General features: G+C 39.4%; 1 protein-coding gene across 3 annotated transcripts in view; it reads left to right on the top strand.

Annotated features, from left to right (window-relative positions):
- Window positions 1-570: 570 nt before the first annotated feature.
- Window positions 571-16,533, top strand: part of MBOAT2 (membrane bound O-acyltransferase domain containing 2) — a 92,131-nt gene continuing 76,168 nt past the window's right edge. The window contains exon 1 of one of the 3 annotated variants that reach the window (XM_068183495.1): window positions 571-735. In XM_068183495.1, coding sequence (XP_068039596.1) covers window positions 664-735 — 72 coding nt within the window. In that variant the 5' untranslated portion in view covers window positions 571-663. Of the gene's footprint in view, window positions 736-1,060; window positions 1,133-16,533 lie in introns of those variants that run through there. The other 2 variants (XM_068183498.1, XM_068183496.1) reach the window with 2 other exon arrangements.

Here is a 16,533-nt window from a genome sequence, read left to right on the forward strand (position 1 = left end):
CCTGCACTGCACTCCCTGTCCGGCTGTCCCTGCCTGCCCACCCCGCGCAGGGAAGTGCCACTCCCCATTAGCTGCCCGCATCCGTCACCCACGCGTGCCCTTAGCGCTCACCCCGCGCATCTGGGCGCGGGTCAGCGCTCAGCCTCACAGAATCAAGCAGGAAGAGACTCCGAGATCATGGAGTCCAGCCTAGGAGCGAACACCACTGTGTCAACTAGACCAGCACTGCGTGGTCTTTCCTTAAACACCTCCAGGCACGGTGACTCCACCACCGCCCTGGGCAGCCCGTTCCAATGTCTAATAGCTCGTCCTGCGAAGAACGTCCCAGCAGACTGTCCCCTAGCGCAGGCTGGCAGCGGGTGAGACAGCGCGGGCCCTGCGCGGTACCTGCGCGGTGCGCGCAGCTCCCACCCACCCTCAGCGCGGAGCGGCCGCCGCGGCGCCGCCTCGTCCCGCCCCGCCTGCCGGGGGCGGGGATTGGGCGAGCCCGCCCGTCACTCCGCGGCGGCGCCGCACAGCGATTGGTCGCCGGCGCTGTCAGTCATCGGCGGGGCCGCGCCCGCCCCTTGTTGTCACGGCGCCGTGCGGGGCTGGGGCCGCTCGCGCCGCTGTTGTTGCCGCCGCCGCGGGAGCCCGGGCGGGGAGCGGCTGCCCGGCCTCGCCATGGCCACCAGCACCACGGGCTCCACGCTGCTGCAGCCCCTCAGCAACGCCGTGCGCCTGCCCGTCGACCAGGTGAGGATGGGGAGGCGCCCGCCCCGCCGCCGCTCCCGCGGGCTCGCCGGGGAGGGACCGCTCCGCGCCCCCGCTCCGCGCCGTCCTGCCCCGCCCCGGCCCCCCGCGGCCCCTCCATCCACGCGTGGGGCCGGGGCAGACCGGGCAGCGCCCGCAGCGGGGGATGGCCGCGGTTCCTGTCCGCACCCGCGGGCGGGGGGCGCCGGGGCGGCGGCCGCGCTTCGCGGGCAGGTGCGCCCGCTCCGCGCCCGCCCCGGCTGGTCCAGCATCCCGCCCGCATCCAAGCCTGTCCTGCCCGGCCCTGCCTCGCCCCAACTTGTTGGCATCGTCAGTCGGCCAGATGTGGATCCGCAGCTGGGAATGGGGCCGGTATCAGTTCAAGGGATGCAAAGGTTGGGTAATAATTGCAAATGCGAAGCAGCGCGCTGCGCCTGGATGCGCCTGCCAGGGGGGTTTACTCGCGGTGTTAAATAATGTGCGCCGCACACAATGCTGCTGGGAATTCGTATGCGCTTTGTAGGCAGAGCGTTTCTGTGGTATCTATTGTCCAAGTGATATAAAAATTCCTGAAGGCTGCTAATCCTGCTATCTTCACAAAATATCTGCAGACTACAAAGTGAGATTGGGTAACTGAGGTTTGCCGAGTTTAATCACTGAAGCTGGACCAGAATGTTTGTTTATGAGGGAAGTGGTCTAGACCTCTGAAATCTACAGAATATTTATGTATTTAGGCATACTTAAGACAAGTAATTGTCATATAAATGTTGTAGCACCAAAAATTTCATGTTAGGGATTTTTATTTTTTTTAACACTTCATTCATGTACCTGTAAGTGAAACACATCAAAGGAAACGGTCCGTGCTTCAGTAGCGGGAGACTTTGATGACTTGTTTTTACAAAATACACCTGATAAGTGAGAGAAGTAACTGGAAATGAAACATAGAGGAAGGAGCATGCCTGGTGAAAGTATTTTGGAAGTGACTGAGTTACACATTCTGCTTTTTTCTGCCCCCATTCCCCAGCCACTTGTTTGAGGGGAAGGATGGTTAAGGATATACATGAAAAAGTACCATCTAGAAAACTGGTAAAACAGGCAAGTTGAAATTGAGCTTGCTGGGATGGAATAGATACTGTGCACCCATTGCAATGATACCTGTGGCTGGGATCGATGGCACCGAGTGGCTTGGTGCCTCATACCTGCAGGTGGTAAGCTGCTCTTGCCAGGTGCCATGTGGTTATTTCCATAAAATGTGCAGCTTCTACAGGATACTGTAAAACACGTCAGAGTTGACCATCTTTTTTTGGCATGATGTTGGTGGCGTATAATTTTATACTCATAATAGTAGTCATAAATTTAATTGTTTATGACATGGTGTGACTGCTGCCAATTTTTTTTTAATACTGTGGGTAGGACATTTTGATGATAATGGAGTTACATTTTATCAAAGCCTGGAAAACTTCCCTGTATTGAATGTTTTGCAACAGATGCTCCTGTAGGACCAAGAAGTTTTATGAAGTACACTTTGAGCTCTGTTGGAGCTTTTAGGAATAATCACATTGGAGGGTGGCTAGGCATGTAGTTTAGAAGGCTTGTTATAAGCAGTTGGAAGTCAGACATACATTGTTTTTGGACATCAGTGGACTGTACATAATATAGGCCCAGTTCTGTATGAAGAGCGCTAATAGTGATGAGTATGAATTGAAGAGCTTCAAAATTTTGCTGGACCGAGGAGAACATATCTATAAAAAACCTGATTTAAAAAAACAAAGTTTTTTGCAACCTCAGCTCAAGATTCTATCTTGATAGTAAGTTTGTAATACAGAAAGAATGTGAATTGTGTTCAGTGTAATCAAATCAAAGGGAGTGAAGGAGGTAATGAGGTCAGGGAAGGAAAAGAAAGTTCTGATACTCTTTGGTGTGTTTGCTCAGAGATTATGCATGACATTTGGTGGTACTATAAGCATATTCAGAATAAAAATGTAGCACCGCTTTGAACAAATAATAGAAGAATGAAAGTTTTTTGTTTAGTACATTGTTTCTACTACTTGCTCCAAATCTGTACTATGACTACAGTCATACCAATATAGCAGCTGCTTGAAATAGGCACTCTGGTATAATACCAGCACTCAGAACTGCTGGACATCAGTAGGGTTTTTTTTCTCCACTCAGTTTCAGTTTTGACCAGAAATAGATACTAATCTTTATCCAAAATGTTGCTTAAATTGTGATTTAGGTTTAAGCCGTTACTACCTAATTACCCTGCTAAGGCATATAACTCTTGAAGACAAACTGAGGCAGCATGTGTCCATGTTGCCGTACTCTCTGGTGTTCAAACAAATGAATGGAGAACCTTCCCTATTTGGCAGTGCATGGGATTAGAAATTTAAGTTCAAGGTGAAATTGCTATCTTTAAGATTAATCAATCAGATCTCTGTGTGAGGGAAATTGATTACTTTTTTACTTAATGCTTGGTAGAGCTAGAGGCGGAGATTTGAGAATGGTGTATGTTATGTGCTAGTTGGACATCAGTGCAAAATATGAAGGGTGGGCTCCATCAGAGCCATTTGACACAGCGGTCTTCTCTATGTACCCAGCTGTGTTGCAAAAGAAAATATTTGTTGCTTTAACAATTTGCTAGACATTTTTTCTTGGAACTGGAGTACTAGGTAACTAAAGGAATGGAGAAGAACTTGTTTTCTGCTCCTGTATGTATTCCCCAGAAAGGTATTGTGCAGTAACTTGTTGCTGTGTTAACTTTTCCTTTGGCTCTCATTTTGTCTTGCACCAAGTTAACTTAAAGGGCTGTTTAGAAAAGTTAATGTGTTCTTTATAAGCTGCTTGGGCCAGTTTTTCTGTTGTTATTTTCAGCCATTTGATGAAAGGGAAGATGCTCAGTGTCAGCGAGAACCTAGAGCAAACTTACCTTTCTTCTGTATTTTGTAGTAGGAAAAAATAAATCACTACTTGGGAGTGAAAAGCCTCATAAAAACGGTTTCTTTTCACATCTTGGAGAATGTAAATTGGCTGCTGAGGAAAGGAAGCATTCTGTCAACAGCTGTGGCACATTAGGTCCTTAAAGTTAATGAATGAATGAATAAATATTAATGTACTTCATATTCCTTGTGTCTTCTCAGGGGACAGAAGGAATAAAGGTGGCCATGTCCTTCCCAACCTGGACTACTTCCCAAGAGAAGTATGGGAAGGTTTACCATAAAATCTTGGCTGCTAGAGTATCACATGTTGCATAATGCATTGAGGTTGCAACTTTAATTATTTTATTGTAGTTACATCTGTCACCTAGCTTTATATTTTTCCTGTCTGTTCTCATGTAATATTTATGCCTCTGCTTCTTTCTTCTTTCTCTAAGGTGAAGCCTGACAAATAATATGTTGGACTTTGGTCTGTTTCCAATTCTATTACTGCCTTGCTGATTTTCTGTTGACAAATGACTTATCTTGATGTGTCAGCTTACTTGTCATTACATTGGAAAGATTTAAATTTGCTTTGACAATGATTATAGGAGAGCAAAGCTTTCTTTTTTGGTTTTTTGGTCACTGTGGGGTTAGGGGAGTTCAGAGAATAATCATTGCTTTCACTGCTTCCACCAGAGGGAGCAAAATTTTTTTACTAAAAATGTACAGAAATTTTAGGGGTTATTTCTGCACTTCATTATTTGCAGAAATTAGTAATTTACAGTAGAGGAATAGTTGAGCAGGGGAGATACGAGACTATGACAATAAGTGAACATCAGCTTTTTATATGAGTTGTGTAAAAGATTGATCTTGAGATCCTGAAATATGGTCTGAACTTCAGTGATTATCTTCTAGATAAGAAAAGGAAGAATGTGGCTCCAGCTACTAGCAGTATAGATGCATGAAGATATGTAAACAGAATAAAGTGTCATACTTATGATTATGCACTTGACTTAAACTCCAGGATGTAAAATTAAGCAGTGTTTTTTCAACAGAAGAAAAAAAAAAAGCTCTGCGCTATTTCCACACTTTTCTTGGTTTTGGTTTGGTTTTTTTTTTTTCCAATCTAGTTTTAGCTTTTATTTGGTTAAGTTTGCTCATTTGTGTAGAATATATACAATTTTCTATGTTGGTGCCATCAATCTCCAAAGACTCTAAACTGACTTTTTTTTATTAAGACTAGACATAAAAATCCAAGTCTTCCTAAACATGAATTGCATAAACCACACAAACTTCATTCATTTAGTGATCATAAACCAGCTTGCTGTACCTTGACATAATTTTCTGCATGCGCTTCCTTGTGCAGAGAGTTACCCAAGTTGCTTTCCTCATGCCCTTAACACACTGGGTTCCACATAAAAGCACTGACGTATGTTGAGCCCGTGTTTCACCTTTAAGCCCTCAAGGAGATTGGGCAGGAATTTTTTTTTCCTTGTATATATCTGTGAAATATTTCTTACATGCATATGATGTAAGAAATCAACGTAGCAATTTTTTCTCCTCTTTTGATGCCTTGGAGGTAAGCACTGCTGTAGTTTGGGGAAAAGGCAAGGCTTGGAGATGAGCTAGGGAATTTTGCTGAGAAGCATTATGTGTCTGATTTGCCTGCAGGGTACATCTGAGTATGTCTTCTAGTTAGATCTGTTATCTCACAAAATTTTGAGCATTTGTGTTGTCTTATCATCCCTTGTTTTCTGCCAAGGCAACATAAAGTAGCCTCCTGAGGGCTGAAATGTTTTAGTCTGATAAAAACCTTTTTGTCTAAACATGGAATGGATATCAAAATGTTTGTCCTGTATAACTGTCCAGAATTTAGATGGCCTAACATTTGACTGCAGCATTATCAAACTAGAAAAATGAATAAAATGAAGAGTGTCCCAAGTTTCCTTCTTTCAACATTGATTCTTAGACCCTTGTCTAAGGGTCTGGTTGTGGAACCCTGAGCAGCTTGTTACTGATTTTTCAGATAAGACCCGGTAAATTTATAAGTAGCAGCTTTGAGTAAAATTATCATTCATGGGTGTGTAAAATGCAAACACTGAAGGCAAGGGAATAGTAGGATAAGCAAATTGTGCCCCTACTTTGCCCTGTACTTTTCCTTGTGTGCTGCTAGCAGTAGTCACGTGAATGAAGGGTGGATGGCAAAACATGATCTTTTATGATGATAGATAGAGACTAGTGGGTGAAAAAAAAGCTGGAAATAAAGTTCTGTTCTTCATTCTGTATGCGCTGTTCTCAGTGGTGTTTTGAATTGTTTGGATTTGTAAGCCAAGTTTTTAGTAGTTTCTTAACCTCCCTTTGAACTCTTGGAAGGGAGGGAATGTATCGTCAGGAGGGTCCTGTACAGTGACACCTTTGCCAGGTTTTACTATTCATGGTTAGGTGTTGACTTACTAAACAAAAAATAGGTAAAGAGTTACATAGAGAAGGATGAAATGGTTGGGATAAGAGGAAAAATTGACAAGAGAAAGTGACTGTCTTGAAGGAAGAGCTGAAATCTGTCATAAACAGAGTTGGAAAAGAAAGCAAAGACTGGGTTACAGTGTTCGAAAAGATGGGCCATTTATGAAGTGATAGAAAGATTTAGTGCAAGAAGAAAATAAATCCATGTTATTCAGGTTCATGAATATTGTTGTGAGGATGCAAATTACTGAGCTGCTGTAATTCTTTAATATTTACAGAAGCAGCGGTGAATTTTGTTCTCACATGCTTTCAGAGGGTATGTTTTCTTCAGTTTTTTGCAAAGCGGTGGAAAAAGTCAAATATAGTTACACCTACGGTTTCTACAGTAAACATTTGAACTAAATACTCTTTACCTGAATAGCTTATAGTCACCTGCATTGTTTTGTCTCATTCTTTTCACATCTTTATGCAAGTCGTTGAGGTTGTGTATGAACACACATCTGTGCTCATGACAGTACAACCCATTTCTGAATCCAGAATGGGGTACAGGAGTTGCTATAAAATACGGCAGTTCTGGGATGTTGAAAAGAAATAGTGGAGTGCTCAAAGAGCAGTCCACTAAAGAAAAAAAAAAATTAAGGCATAAGGAAGACAAAGAGTAACTTTTTACTGAGTGCATGGTTACCACTGTGTTGCTTTCTGTTTCTGAAGGGTTGCTGCTGTAAATCTCTTGTACCACAGCTAAGTTGATCTTTTCTCTCTGTGGGCCTTTCCTTGAGTACTGTGCTGACTTTAAGCAAGAGTTCTGAAAAAGCAATAGAACTGAAATAGATGAGTCATCTTTATCGTTCAGTGGACCTGACATTTGTTGACTTTTCACTCCTGTTTACCTGTTCCTGTGTTGACCTAATGAAGCACTGTGATACATCCTTTGCAGACTTGATTACAGAATACTTTCTTCACATTTATTATTTTGACTAATGTGCACTTTTCCTGAGTAACATGTGTCCATTTTTTTGCCTTGTTCCTCTTGAACTAGGGAGTCTAGACTGGAGTTTTATTTTCTCCTGAAAAGTGAGAAGCCAAGTGAAAACCTGTTTGCTTGATGTGTGCATCTTCACAGTATTCTTGTTACAAGGAAAGTTGATGTAGCTCTTCAGAATGGATATTTCATTTTCCTTCTTTCCTTTTAGAAGTATTTTAGATTCAACATCTGTTGGATCAACGGTGCTAGTCTTTTAGCACTTAAGTGAACAGATCTGTTTGAGAATTTCAATTTGTCTGCAAATTTAGAGAAGGACTTGTTATGCCTACTTGTTTTAAGTGCTCATTCTGGTAGCTAAGCCATCTTTTGCAAAGGAAAACTTCAATAGCTCTGCTTTTTATTCTAGAATAATATATCCAGAGGTGAAAAAGCTATTTTGGTTTGGCTATAGTGTTGTGACTTTCTGTAGTTGGGATTTTGATGTTTTCTTCTATTTCCAGTTAAAGTGACCTAAGCTGCAGAAGGTGTACTTATTCTGAAATATGGCTTTTGGGCATACTGGTTGTATTACTACAGTGGTATATTCTATATTTTAATGCCACCTGTACAGATAATTCTTAAACTTTCTGACCTGCTTTTTGACTGAGTAATGCCCTTGATTCTACTGCTTCCTCTCAATCTTACATATATATATATATATATGCACACACATATCTAAAACCCCAGTTGTTCAGTTGACTAAAAGTGTCATTGAAAAATTGGACTGGAGGCCTAGACTAAAGTGAATTGGGTTTTATTCTTCATGGTGGAAAGGCTAGAAAGAATTTGAGGTCATCACAGATCTGCAGAATTTTAGAAGTTCAGTGATGGCTGAGATTTGTAGAAGGTCTACCTGTAGAATACACTAGCAAATAATTTTCTGTAATGGAATTGAGTGCAAGAGGTCAGATAAAATATTTTAATATAGAAGTATAATTCTAAATATTACTAAAATATTATTAAAAATGGGATTAATTTGAAAAGATGTAACATCTTTGTCCCTTGCTTCTGTGGACTGCTGCATACTGCAGATACTTCAAGGGCTGCTGTTGTGGTGGTTGGAGATGAGGCTTGGCTGATCTCATGGGAATGATTCCTGAATTGGGAAAAGCAGGAAGATAATGGAGGAATACAGACTGTGTTGGATAGTCGTTCGTTCAAGGGAGAGTGTAATGAAGCCCTCCTTTTTTTTTTTTTCCTTCCCACAGAGAGCACTAAGAAGCTGGCATTTTAAAGGTGGGGAATATTTGTTCTACTTGCTAATGGAAATTACTATCGTCTTTACCAGATTTGTGCTTGCTATATGGACAAGAGACTTACTTTCAGTGTCTGTTGCTTATTTTAAGATGTATTTTAGTTTCTCACATACTAGGAGAACATAATTGTAGTGAAGTAAGATCTTAATTGAGAAAATGTACGTTTCTGGTTGCATTTGAGAAAGGTACCTCCATAGATGTTGGTTATTTGGCTTTATTTTTAAATGCCTAGGAAAGTGAGTAGCTTGTGAAGTTTTTGCAAGATTTCAGACACTGTAGTGGTTCTCTGGGCTTTCAAATAAAAACTTGTCATTCAAATACACATTTGAATACCCTGTATTTATAGAGGTCAGAGAATAGAAATTTTCAGTTCCCCTGGAGTTGCTAGATGGAGTTTAAAGATTAACTAGGAACAAAAGGATAAAAGAATGTGAAAGTATGCACACAGGATGATAAACATAGCTGGAACTATTGGATAAACAGATAATGAGGAATATAGTATATTTTTTGACAAAGTTCTATCTCAAGAAATAACAGCTCATTCCCAAAAAAAGTTCAAGGAAAGGTCATCTGTAATATTGAGGCACTTAAGGAGTATAACCACCAGAGACCCCTTTAGAATAACCCTCTAGGACCATAAAAGGGCTTCCAATAGGAGACAGATACATGCAAATTAGTTCTAGGAAAAATGTTTATGTATTAGCTAGCAACTACACTGTAATGAATATGTATGATCATGATGGGATAAATATGCTGTTGAAAAGTTTCACACACACATTTGATTAGAGTAGATATCCTCTGAAAGTGTCCAGCATTGTAATAAAGACTGCTTTCTAATACTTCAAATTGTGTTATTTTCTAGCTGATTTTGTTATCAGTGTACTGCTGATACATATGACAGAGTAGAGATTTTGAGTTCATCTCATTATGTGCATGTGCACAGCAAATGTGTGATAAACCCCCATGGTTTTAAAAGCACAGTAACTGAGTTGGTCTTTGTTTGGAGCTGTGTTTTGCCAACATAATGCCAGGCTGTGGTGTTTTGATGTTGTAAACTCTTTTTCCATGGTATTCTGATATCCTTAACTGGCCAAACCAGTTTTTGCTTAAGAGAAGCAAGTGGTTTAGGTCCTTTTTGTTTCTGAAGAGAGAAGAAAACAAAGCACACAAACAAAAAAACCCAAGCAAGCATTCTTAGTCTGATTTCACCTTTGAATCAAACTTGCATCCTAGATTTTGGATATTCCTGTGAATAAATAGCTTTTTTTGACAAGTCATGATCTATAATGGTGAATTCTTAAGAGCCCATCAGAGAGAACACCCTTCAGCCAATATCTTCCTATCCTTAATGAATTAGTTTTGGTTGTTTTCACAATAAAATGTACATTGGTGTTTCATTTTACATCTTTAGTCATACAGTTTATTTTAGAGTAATTCTGAGTAATGATTAAGTAAGCCTTCTTTGAAAAAGCTTATTGGATTTGATGCTCATTTATTGCACAAACCAGATTACTATTGCCTCCATCATGTTATTCATGATGTGCTTTGCTCTCTGTAGCATACTTAAGAATTGCAAACTGGAAACCAGGAGTTAATACTGGAAATAGAAATGCTATTGCTAACCTACGTCACAACTGGATTTGATGTTTTGGACTGAAACCAACTTGGAAAGAAAATGTTTAGCATCTTATGTTAAGGCTTTTCATCTGCCAGTAAATCAATGGGAAGAGGAAGTGCTTGGGTCCAATATTAAAAAGCATTTGCCAGTTATGTTGATGTTGACTAACACAAATGGTTAGAAGCATGCACTTGAAGGAAGTCCCTGATATTACAGGGCTGTGCTTGGAGTTTTCATCTGAATAAGTGTCCCTTCACAGTGGATACTGTATAAACATTCAGTAATATAGTCTTTGCTGCAAAGAACGTTGTGCCTTAATACAAACATCTCCCATGCTGGTATGATTTCAAAATAATCACTGCTGCTTATCCTCCATTTCTTCACATTTCACCCGTGAAGCAAGGTTGAGACTTCACAGAAGGAGTGTTAATTAGTTATATTTTCATCATGTAAGGCAGAGTATTAATTGAATTTAAAAAATACATTTGAAAGCATTTTTGCAAGATTTATGATGCTTTCAGTTGAAAGAGGAATCTTGTTTCTTCTTATCATTCATAGAAGACATGTTCTCTGAACTACTCTTAAGCATCTGTCAACTTTATCAAATGCCCTTGCCAGTATCTCTGAACTTGTCTTCCTGACATTTCCCAATAAATTGAAGAAAATTACCAAGTGGTTTGATTTTGAGCTTTGTAATGGAATTGCTTTTTTCAGCTTTACTGTGGAAAATGTTATTTCCTTTTTTTCTCTTTAATATTAGTGCAGTAACTTTGAGGCAGTAGTTGGAAAATTGACATTGGTTTCAAATAAGTAATTCACACTTTTCAGTTCTTAGCTGTCTGGCATTAACCAATTATTAGATAATTGTACAAGTTCTTTTTATACTTGAAGGTTAGAAATTGGATGGAAGAATATCCACCAATACTGCTGTCTGGTTTCTGTGGAGAAACATTAACTCCCCTGTATGTTATAAGCAACTTTTTGTGAACTCTTGTAAATGTTTTTCATTCCTCAGCTCATTGTTTTTGTGGGAAGGGAAAATAGTTTTGACTTAACTTGGAGCAGGAACAAGAAAATAATGATGTTTAAGGAACAAAGCACAACTGATTCTTCATTAATTGTGGTAAAGTTTGGCAATTTTTGACAAGTATGTGTCAACAAATATCATGCTTGAAGAGGTTTGTGTTTAAAATGTTACTGCTCAAGTGGCCCTACAGATTTAGAATAAACATCAAAGCCTTGGTTTTAAGGTCTTCGTAAGGTGTATGTACATTATTCTGTCTCGATCTCCTAGCTCTTGCAAGAACTCCTTTTAAAGTGGTTTTGTAGTTCATATTCTATTTCTTTTCCTAAAAAGTCTTTTTTCCTCTAACAGTCATGGATATTGAAAAGAAGAGCAAAAGGCTGGAGAAGAGGCATGCTGCGTAGTGTACCTTGCTCACTGGCCCTGTCAGATACAGGAGGAAGCATAGGTCATGACTTTGTCTGTGGTACAATGGAGGGCCAAAAATTACTAGAGAGGGAGACAAGTAATGCTGTTATCTTGCACCTCAGAAAAACTGAATTCCAGGGGGAAAATGTACCATGGTCTGGCTAAGAGGGGTACTCCTAAATCTCTGTCTGCGGAATTGCTGTATCCACAGGTTCTTGACTGTTGTCTATAAAGCATCTTGCATCTTAAACTTGTTATTTTAGGCTCTGCACATGATCAGGTAGGCTTCAGTGCTTCTGCTTCTATCTGGGTAATCTTTTTTCAAAGCCTAATTCATCAGCAATAAGAACAGAAGTGTCTTCTAATTTTTCTTCAGGAATAACTTAGAAAAAATGCACTAAAGAACAAACAGACAAAAATCCACAGAAAAACACAAACCCCCAAACAGAACCCTCACATCAGCTTTAATTTATCTGAAGTGTTGTATTGAGGCCACAAGCATCCACTGCATTTTAAAGGGTTGATTACCTTTTTTTCTTCTTATTAGAGAAATTTTGTTAAAAATGAGAAAATAGAGACGCACCAAGACAAGGTAACTTGCAAAGAGTTTGTGGGTTGTTGGCAGAAAGAGTAAAATGCAGCATTCCTGGCTCACCTTTGGTGCTTCACCTGCTAAACCACTGTTTCTCTTGTAAGGTACTTTGTTGTAAATGTTGTTCCTTGGGTGTCTCTCAGTACCTTGCTATAGCTGGTAAGCAAAACTTTGTGCCATTGTGTTGCTGCTTTTCAGTGGGTTATTAGTAGGCTGTACAGTGTGGGCCTGAATGATTAACTTGTGCCATCCAGTTAGGAATTATCTGTGTCTATAAAATTCCCTCTCTGCTTTGGCTGCTTTTCTGAATGAGGCAGATGCCTTCTGTGCTGTGAAGTAGCAGCATTCTGGAGGCCTTGACTGCAGCAATTGGCTTTTGATATTAAAATATAGCTGATATGAAGAGGAAGTTTAGCCTAAAATCTGAATTAGTAGATACAATATGCATGTATTAAAATTAGTTTTGTAGAAGAAATAAACTTTTCTTCTGTATTTCGTTTTAATGTGGACTTAAATTTCTCTAACGATATATTAAAGGTGCTGTCTGTGTTGTAACGTTGGAGACTTCCAGGTCTTCAAATCCAGTGTTATGCTAAAATTTCCTCTTGATTATGAAAATCCTTGTGTTGGTGACCTTTTTCTTTTTTTCCCCTTTGTTATGAATTGATTGTTTAAATACTTTTTCCTTAGCACTAACTTTGTTTTTACAAAAACATGGCATAAATTGCATTTTATTCTTTTAAAATACTAAAATAAATGTCCTTAAGAGTTACATACTTTCTGTTGACCTTTGCAGAGGTCATGCAAATGGAGAATTTCTTATGTAGATAGCTTAATGCTGTTAATGATGTAATGGATTAGTATTTTGTGTAGCTACTCCAAATATTGAAACTGTGAATTTGTGTTCATGTTTTACTATTTCATTTGGCATGAGTTGTGCCTATGAACTGCAGTGCTTCTATGCAGTGCTTCTAGTTTTCAACCAAAATAGAGGATTTAATTTTGAAACTGCTAGGCTACACACAGCAGGATCTGCAATAGCTTAGTATGTGTAACACATACTCGTATCGTTCACTTCTGAATAACTAGCGGTGATAATTTACATTATAGTTGTCTGTTTTTTATTCTTATGTGCACATAACTTTACATTACACATTGCTCTCTCTGTAAGATTTTGAGGTGTTACTCTAATTGGCCAGGCTGTTGATATCCTGTACATGAGGAGGAATAAAAAATTCTGTTTGTTTTCTTATACATGTGCTAAATTATAACTGCTCAGGGTGAAACTTGCCATTCTATGGCAAGATATTTTTTTTCCTGCCATGAAATCTCAGCTTTAAATAGATCTTAGTTAGTTTTTTTAAGATTTCTTCTGTAAAATTGAAGCTGCTTATTGGAACAGGTTTTATGACCTCATGGAGGCAGATTACAGTTAGGTTTGAAGAATGCGTCATGCAGCTTTAGGGAATGCGTTGTCTTTGTTCTTTGTGGGTGTTCTGCTCACATCTGACCAAGTCATATGGTATTTAGAAAGTTGTGTTTTGCCCATACTCACAATATTATAAGAGCTTGACATAAGTTTTCAAAAGGTACACAAGTATACCATTCCCAGTTGTTGAAGTTTGTATATATAACATTTACCAACAAAATCGCTGCTTGGTTGAGTGCCTGGTTTTCATGGAGCTTTCAAGGTGGTGATGTCCAGCTCTGCCCTTGTTCCTGCTCATTTGCTGTCTGTTCCTTTTGTCTCCTAGACAGCCAGATATTTTTTTTCACTCTTTCAAGGCAAGCTGTGTATGTGAAGGCAAGTTCTTCATTTATCTCAGTATATGGATACAATGAAGCTGTCATTTCCACACTGCTCAGCATGGTTTAAGATGGGAGATGGAGTTAAGAAAAGGCTGAAGATTAAATTTTGGCATTGTTTACTAAACCAAGTAGCGCAGTACAGAAAGAAGTGTTTCTGTGGGATGAAGTGGTTGGCATTAAGGATCCAACATGGGTGCTGTAATAATTTTGGGAAATACTGCTTTTGCGCAGGTTAGTCCATGGGCTAAATATTCACTTACCTTTGGAACAGATACTCTAGTTCAGTTTAGTTTTAAAGAAATCAGGTTTGTGTATCCAGGCACCATTGCACAGCACTTGCAAAGCACATGAAGTGCAGATAACTGGGAGGCTTCAGGAGCCCCCTCTGATCTGAACTAAGCCACTGTGGAGATGCACGAATTATCTCGCTGCTGGAGTTGGAAGTGCATGCAGTGGAATTTAGGAGCCCACAGAGTCTGTTTCTCATTCTACTTCCTGTAGTATTGGCAAGGGATGAAACTTCTTTCCATGTGGAAGTGAGTACAAGTGGTAGAAATGAGTGCTGTGGACTGAAAGCCACAGCTAAGTTTTGATTTTTGTTGTAGAAATTCTATGTTTTCTTTTAAAATGTAAGTAGTCAAGTATTCAAGATATTTACCAAGTGAATATATAAGCTGTGATAGCAGATGCTGAAAAGTCAGAATCAGTGTCAGATGATGATTACCTCTGTGACTCTGACACTGCCCAGCAGTGCTCACAAACTCTTCCGTATGAGCTCCTTTACTTGGAAGGCAAATCACTAGTAAACCAAAACTTTTTTGTGAACTGGAGAAAAATAGGAAAAAAAATAGATTGTTGTGATGATTTTTAATTTTGCTTGCATTTTGAGATACGTCGGGCCTGGTTTATAGGCATGCTGGATAATCAGAATAGCAGCTGAATTTGTATTTTCAAAACACAGTCCCAGTTAAAGTTCTGTTAAAAGTACTGACTGAAAAACTAGTCACTGAGTGTCTGAAATTGAGCAACCAAAGTTAGTGGGCATTTATTTTACCCTTCGGGCTTTCATAATGTTTGTGCTGCTCATTCACCTTTAGAATAGGAATACTGATCTTATTAAATTATTGCAAAGTTTGCATTTGTTGTATGTAGTCTTACCATGTTATGGGCAGAGCTGCATAATATGTATATTTTTTATATTCAGTGTAGAATGCAGATGGTAAGCATTTAATGGGTCACAGGATGAGGGCAAAAACTGGGCAATTGTCCATTTGCTGAATGAATCAGAAATGCTACTAGAGAAAATAGAATAAAGCAGCAGAATGAATACAGTCAGAAGTAGGTATGTATAAAGTTTAAACTCAAGTTGCATGGCTTTCAAACCTTAACTGCTGCATAGCTTGGTTTTACAGATATGTGTTTAAAGCTTTGGGGCTTTACAAGTTCTGCAGAGCTCTTGGTGCTTTGTAACCTGCATTTTGGTGCACTGAGGCAAGGATAAGAATAGTATTGGTAAGAGTAGAGAAGAGATGCATGGTGGTGTGTGACTATTGTGGTGATGCCTTAGATTTCCAAGTACTGTATACGTTTGTGCCCTTTTTAGGAAGAGCACTTTAAAACTACCCACTGGCAGTTTTGGATTAATTTGTGAGGAAGGCTTTTGGAAAAGGTTTGTGCTGCTTGGATCACTTAGTTTTGTGCTTGAAAAACTGACATAATAAATTTGCATCCCTGGAAGTTGGCTTGTGGGGTTGATCTTAAGGTATGTTATCCTGCATTTTGTTGCTGTTCTCAAAATACTCTTCTTGGGGAAGGTGTTCTGGTTTGGTTTTTGTGTTTTCTTTTTTTTTTTTTAATGGGGTTTTGTTTGTTTTTTAAATAATGGATATTGTTTTTCAGATACAGATTTGATCATTAGAGTAAGTAGCTAAACAAAGAGCAAGTACCCAAGAAAGGTACCCCCTTTTCACTCTCTACCTGCTGAATCCTTTCTCATGCTTGCTTTTTGTGTTTTGTGCGAGGATTTTGCTCATTCCTAAACCTGTAGGCTCATCCTGAATTGTGAGATTCAAGGTTTGTTGTTTTGTTAGTGTCTGCTCCTATAGAGTTGATGATACAGGCCAGAAATGCCAAGCACTTGTACCCTTTTCATAGTAGTAGTAGGAGCCAGATGATGACTTCTCTTTTTCCCTGGGTCTTGCTAGCTTGCTTTTAGTGGTAATCTGAAAAAGGAGGACACCGTGTGATACCAGCTGGTAAATTATCTATATTGCAGTCAAAGCACTAATGTCTGGGAATTCAGACATTAAAACCAGCCTGTGTGTCTATTTCAGGACAGGTATTCATGCTCATTTCTTCCCTCTGTCTCTTTAACTCAACTTCACTACATATCTGTGAATGTGCAACCTTATCTGTCTCCCTTCCCCTTCTAGGCTGTTAAGGATGCGAGTTCTTTGGGTCAGAAATATGCTTTGTGGGTTACATAGCATAATTTCTGTAACAAGTATTCATACAAATGTTGATACTGAATTAATAATAATTTTTTGTTTTAATTTTTTTCCTTACCCTTTTTTTCTAAAACATTATCAGTTTATTTCCCTTTCAGTGGTTCATTTGACTGGTTTGTATGAAACTTTTCCACTAAATTCACAGAATCATCTTGAGTAATAAACTTCGCTCTGTTTCATTTGCA

Source organism: Anomalospiza imberbis, chromosome 3 (assembly GCF_031753505.1).
Source record: "Anomalospiza imberbis isolate Cuckoo-Finch-1a 21T00152 chromosome 3, ASM3175350v1, whole genome shotgun sequence".
In the NCBI taxonomy this organism is placed as follows: domain Eukaryota; kingdom Metazoa; phylum Chordata; class Aves; order Passeriformes; family Viduidae; genus Anomalospiza; species Anomalospiza imberbis.